The 6,195-nt window shown below is 43.4% G+C and overlaps 1 protein-coding gene across 1 annotated transcript; it reads right to left on the bottom strand.

Moving 5' to 3' along the window:
• Positions 1-76: 76 nt before the first annotated feature.
• Positions 77-6,138, bottom strand: rdh12 (retinol dehydrogenase 12). The gene is made up of 7 exons (XM_046413431.1): positions 5,971-6,138; positions 5,292-5,410; positions 4,094-4,249; positions 3,879-3,983; positions 3,458-3,667; positions 2,248-2,437; positions 77-1,110 (listed from the first exon to the last, which is right to left on the bottom strand). Exons 1-7 carry the CDS (start codon positions 6,042-6,044, stop codon positions 1,008-1,010), a joined length of 957 nt encoding a protein of 318 aa, XP_046269387.1. The 5' UTR covers positions 6,045-6,138; the 3' UTR covers positions 77-1,007.
• Between the last annotated feature and the right edge of the window lie 57 nt (positions 6,139-6,195).

Genomic DNA, 6,195 nt, shown 5'->3' with positions numbered 1-6,195 from the left:
GCAGTTTAAGGCGACCCTCTCCTCTGTTTTTGTGCACTAATCCAGATTTTCTGATTTTCAAAGGATATGAGCAGCCTTGTAGTAATACTCCCATTTATTTACATCAGTTGTAAACATTCAACTCTTAACATGAATGTAAATGTAGTAAAAGGCATGTTGTACTTGTATAAAACACAGAATGTAAACTCTTGGCAGCCTTGTGTGTGAAGGCTGAAAGGAGAAACATGAGAGAAGCATGAGGAACATCCTTATAAATGTAAAACTGTTGCTCCTCCAGGGATGTGCAGTTTGTGGCAATGCAGATGGGAAAAAAAATACTCCAATGATGTGACTCTAACTCTGATTTGGTTAAAATAGAAAAACCTCCTTAATATCTACATTGACTACATTTATCACAAAATACATCTATGCAATTCAAGCAGTAATCATGGCTCAGACTGACGCTGATCTTCAGTGGTTTACTAATTGGTTATCGACCTGGAAACACAGTAAGAACCCCTGCTGTTGTTTAGAAACGCTGGCACGAGAGTCAGACAATTTAGCTGCAGATTCTGGAGAAATTAAGAAAATAAATTTAAAACAAACAAAAAAAAAACACAACGGTTGATAAAGATGCTGGTCGTTTACCCTGGCTTGACCCTTCACAGCACCCCACAGCGTTACAACACATCAAGGTGCTTTTTTGCCTGCACTGTATTCACATTGTGTCACCAAAATAAAGAGTCAAAAGGTATTGTGTGCTTACATGATAATACAGTTGAGTGTTTTTGGATTGAGCAACTGTTTTGCATCACCAAAAACACTCAAGTTATTATGATGTAATTACTGCATTATTACACAAAAAAGCAACTTCACATTATAGTACCTCTTACAGTTTTACCTGACTGCTTATTATGTAAGAAACGTTCAAGGTACAGAACATCAAAACCAGAACGAAATGAATGACAACAGAAAGAATAAGGACTCCTTTGAGAGCTGAGATCAACAGACGGTGGTTAAAAGTTGAGTCAGTCCCACTCGATGCCAAGAAGCTCACAGCTGGCGTCCCACAGTCTCCTCGCCGTCTCCTCGCTTCTCCCCTGTGGGGCCACGAAGGCAGGCGTGCAGTCACTGAAATGAAAGAGGAGGAAGGCTTATTACAGAAGGCTAATGATGGACTGACTCATCGCTGTGCATGCAGTGAGCTCCATTCTCTTGTGCATGATGATAAAATAGATGAATAGATGAACTAAAATATTATTATCTGTCGACACTTTGGGAAGGGCAGACCTGGACAGACGCGAGGAACTGCTTAAGCTCTTTGGTTTTACAAAATGGCGGCTTTAAAATGCGGAAAGTGAGGGAGTAAATGTGGTAAATTGAATCTTGTTTATCTTATTTGTCTTATATGCTAAATTAAACATACAGACACACAACTTTCTTTATTCTGTGTGGACTTACAGTGATGCTTAACTTAACTTAAGTTTCTTATAATTCTGTCCATCTAATAATAAGGGATGTGAAAAGTAAAAGTGCAGCAGAGACAATTCAAGCTGAAACATGGCTGCTGGCTGCTTCAGGGGCTCCAAACAGATCATTTCCTCAGATCACTTCAGAAAACCAGATTAAGAGAAGTTGGCATTTAGCCGTCTTGGTTCTAGACTCTTGGTCTTATTAGTCTTTCATTTTCATTTCCAGTCTGACTCTTTACAAGGATTCTTAATCTGCTGGATCGACAACATTAGGAACGAGCAGTAACTCAGGAAACAGGAAGAATCACGTGGACCCTGATGACAGATGAGACAAGATGAGGTTAAATGGTTAACATTTATATATAACAGTGAAAATGTAAAACTTTTAAAGTAATCAGTCAGTCTGAGTCATCTCAGCAGTGGGGCTGACATTACATTCAACCCTCCTCATTTTTAGTGTACATGATGAAAAAAAATCTTGAAAGAATTAACAAATTGCTTAATGGCACAATCATGTTGGAGTCATTGACTGAAGTTACTGCTTTGGTCTTGATGTAAAGCTTTGAAGCTGGTAACACTGGTGACATTTAGTGTGTGATGTGGTTTTTCATGAGAAGTTCTGCATTATAAATAAAAGTGACATCAGGTTACCAAATGACTTCTGCAGCCACATGTCACATTTCCCTCCAGGCCATTAAGCTGTTAAATGTCTCATAAAATAAATTGCATCCAGAACCGGTTCCAGAAGGTCTTTGAGGTGAACCTAAACAACCGTTGCAGCTCGTTGTCTGGTTACCTGAAGTGTTTCCCAGAGATGGAGTGCAGCTCCTCTGCCACAGCACAGTAGATGCTGGTCTGCGCTCCTTCCCGTGGGGTTTTTAGGAACATGGAGAAGACGGTGAAGAATATCGTCATGAGAGTCGAGTGTCTGGTGAGGTCAGAGTTCACCGTCCCCGGATGGACTGAGTTCACCGTCACGTTGGTGCCTGTGAGGACATCAGACCTGCGTCGCTGTGTGATCTGCATTATGAGGCTGATTGTCAGGAAAGGCTGCTCTCGATATTCTCTTTGTGCTCTGCTTTACTCACAACAAGGCGTGTGTGTGCTGTCTGTTTCCTACAGAAACACATGAACGCTCTTTGTCTGCGTCATCCTCTTTCTCAGAAGTGGTGCTGGCTCCCTCACTGACACCATCTACCTCTTGGCGAGTAGTTTTAACCTCCTGGCTGTCACTGCTGCCTTTCCAGGCTGGCTGGGGGCAGCAGCTCTCTGAGCTTTGGGGCTAAAACCCTTGCCAGTTCCCTCTTTTCATTCCCCGTTTTGTTTTTTTGTTTTTTTAAATCCCCTGACATCCTGATTCATGTGCATGCCCTGACACAGCAAGGAAGCTCACTCCAGTGCAAGCTAATAGTTAGTTTAGTTCAGTGACTTTCTCAGGCGGCCGAACATTCTGACATTATGTGCACATAAAATGTCCATTAAGCATTTTCAGGAGAGAAGGTTTCCATTATGAAACAGGTCATATTTTACTAAAGCAGCTATGAATAAAATGCTTATTTTTGTTGTTTTATTCTTTAATGGTGGTTAATGGTGTCATTGCTTATATTTAGGATGAATATGACTTTTACTGGCCTTCATGGTCCTCCCTACTGGCTGGGGCCCAGAAAGCTTCTCTCTGTTTTCCGATTGTTTTTTGGAGGCCCTCATTTTGCATCTAAAAAGACTTTTACTTACAAAACTGCATAGAGGATGTACCTTTTAAAAAAAATCTAATCTACAACAACAACAATAATAATAATAATAGTCACACTTATGAGCAGAGGCCTTCATTTTCTTCTATAATTTTAAACTGTGTTTTGTGGTCCTGACACACCAGCATTACTAAACAAAAAAAGGCTGGTTAATGTGTTGACCTGCTCTAGGCTCAAAGCATCACCACTCCTCTCTGTGTGACCACTCAGAGCAGCCCATCTGTCCATTCTCCCATGTTCTGTGTGTTTGTGTACCTTTGAGTCTACGGGCCAACTCTCTGGCAAACAGCACATTGGCCAGTTTGCTCTGGCAGTATGCTAATCCGCTGTTGTAGCTCCCCTGGCTGTGAAGGTCATGGAAGCGGATCCAGCCAAAGTTGTGTGCCAGAGACGAGACCACCACGATCCGGGCCGGCGCGCTTCGCTTCAGCTGCCCAATCAGGAGGTACGTCAACAGGAAGTGCCCTGCCAGAAGTAAGAAACACATACAGTCAGCACTGCATTACACTAACAAACTTCAGCTTTCAAATTCTCTTGGATGTTTTGCATTTATTTATTTCAATATTTTCTGGTTGAGCAACAGAGATTGTCAACTTAAGAATTAATGAAGAGTAAACCTACTTCAGCTCATTTTGATTTTGTTCAATGATTTGAGTACATTTCAGCGCGGTCTTACCCAAGTGGTTGACGCCAATGTGCATCTCAAAGCCGTCGACTGTTTTTGTGTAGGGGCACATCATCACGCCGGCGTTGTTGATGAGGATGTGAAGTTGGTTGACCTCTGAAGAGGCAAACAGCACAAAAAAGACACAAGGTGGATTGTGATGCCTGTGGAGTGACAAAGCAGGAGCTCCGTAACCAGACACGAGTGTCAGGCAGTGGCGTCCTTACCTCGCAGGAATTTCTGTGCGAAGGCGCGTATAGAGCAGGTGTCCGCCAGGTCGAGCTCCCGAACCTCCACCTGCGCTTTGGGACACACAGCTCGTATACTGGCCGCAGCTTCCTCCGCTTTGTCCACGTCTCGGCAGGCCATGATCACCCGAGCCCCTGTCATGGGAAAAAGAGGCAGCAGCTGAACTATGAACAAAACAGAAACCACATCAGTCAGTAGACGAGAGGACAGAGTCTGGTGCCTGGAGGTCAAGGTCATGAACTTGCACTGAGGTTTGGGATCTGAGGTTTGCAGTAAGGAAGACCTTCAATTTATGCTGTGATCTTAACTGAGAGTCTGATAGTGGGGTCACCATCTCCCCAGGATTTGCCTTCAAGGCTTGCAGCAGCAGGTGTTTCAACACATACATTAACGCAGCACCTTTCATTTGATCCTGTGGGTCTTTCTTCACAGCAGACATTATGATTTGTCGTACTTGGAAAATCACAGGCGTTCCTGATAGCATTAACACTGACCCCATTCTCCTGAAGCGTCCCAGTAAAAGCTATGGCAGTGTGACAGTGTGACAGCACACACAGTGTCAAGAACCTGACACTGAAGCAGCTGTTTTATTATTAACACCTGTGCCTTCTTAGCACTGTATGTACAGCCAAGAGGTCATGGCTGGGCAAGAAGTTTAGTTTCATCATTTATTGAGACTTGGAAGGATCGCATTGATTAATCGTTTTAGGAATTTATGATGTCCAAATTGCTTTGGAAAATTGGGAGAACTGAAACATAATTCATTGCACCGAACGTTAGTGTGATTATTTTATGTCCTTGTGTACACATTTCCTGTCTCATAATATAGATACATGTTGTTAATATTTATTGAAATATTATCCCATATCACAATATTTCTTAAATTATTTTAAAAAGGGCTTAGAGTTGCAACAATTAATCAGTTGACAGGAACAAGATTAGTTGAAACTATTTTGATGAATCGATTAATCGTCACTTTTCAAGCAAAAGTGTCAAACATTTGCCTGAAATGACAGGGTTTGCTGCTTTTCTTTGTCACTTATGGCAGTAAATAAAGACTCTTTGGGTTCCTCGTTGCACAGCAGAGAGTGGAGACTGCTGGTTTCCTGCTGATGGGGTAGATGGTAGGTGGAGAGGCTCTGTGCTGTGTATCTGGACATAAAACCCGGAAGTTACCTCGCATTGCCAGGTCCAGGGCAGTCTCCTTCCCAATCCCGGTATTGGCTCCAGTGATGAGGACTGTCTTCCCGTCCAGTTTAGCCGTGGACTGACACACTCCTCCCGCTGCATATTTTCTGTTGACACACAATGACCACCGATCAGCAAATGGACACACTGAGCTCCAGCTGTCAGCTGCTGTGCAGTGACAAGCAGCGCCTTCCACGGAGTTACGTCCTCATTAACACTGAGCGCGTGGACAGCCTGGCTTAATTATTCACAGAGAAAACTTGGATGGTGATCAGTAGTGAGTCGTACGACCCACGCCACTGAGCGGAGCCGCCACATAAACCAATAGCGCTGCTGGAGTGGCTGAGGCGTACGTGAACTCCTCCCACGCTCAGCCTCCTGATAGGCCCGAGCAGCAGCTCGGATGGAAGACTCCCGGTCCATCTGTGTGCGAAAACTCCCACAGCTCCATCATCCTCTTCCATTGATTTTTCTTTTTCTGCTCAGAAATTCGGTCAGCGTCGTGTGAAAGAATAAGCGACGGGAATAAAACAGTAAAAACGTCGTTTTCTGTAACGTAAAAGAACCTGGTCGTAATAGCTGCATCAGTGCAATCTAATGCCCTGTCAACCAAGTAACAGCCTATCCTGCATTTACATGAGAATGAACGAGTGGGTTGAATTCTTACCTTATTTGTGGTTTAAATAAAATCACCAGTAGCGTCATCACTCCGAGGACCGCGATGATTAATAAAAATAACATCTTTTTGTCGGATTGGCTTTTCTGTGTCTGCCAACAAGATGCCACTGATCTGTAGGCAGGCAGAACAGCTGATGTCAAAGCGTAAAGGGGTGCATAGCGTAGCAAGGGGGGGAAAAAGACGCACCGCGAATGGAATCATGGGATTGTAGTT

The sequence above is a fragment of the Scatophagus argus genome, chromosome 15 (genome assembly GCF_020382885.2).
Source record: "Scatophagus argus isolate fScaArg1 chromosome 15, fScaArg1.pri, whole genome shotgun sequence".
NCBI classification, from domain to species: domain Eukaryota; kingdom Metazoa; phylum Chordata; class Actinopteri; family Scatophagidae; genus Scatophagus; species Scatophagus argus.
Note: the sequence above shows the minus strand (reverse complement) of the source record. Positions and strands in the feature narration are given on the sequence as shown.

Coding starts and splice junctions, on each gene's coding strand:
- rdh12 (XM_046413431.1), bottom strand. CDS start 6,044: ATGTTATTTTTATTAATCATCGCGGTCCTCGGAGTGATGACGCTACTG. Junction 3,984..4,093: donor CGCACAGAAATTCCTGCGAG/GTAAGGACGCCA, acceptor TTGCCTCTTCAG/AGGTCAACCAACTTCACATC. Junction 3,668..3,878: donor CATTGGCGTCAACCACTTGG/GTAAGACCGCGC, acceptor TACTTCTGGCAG/GGCACTTCCTGTTGACGTAC.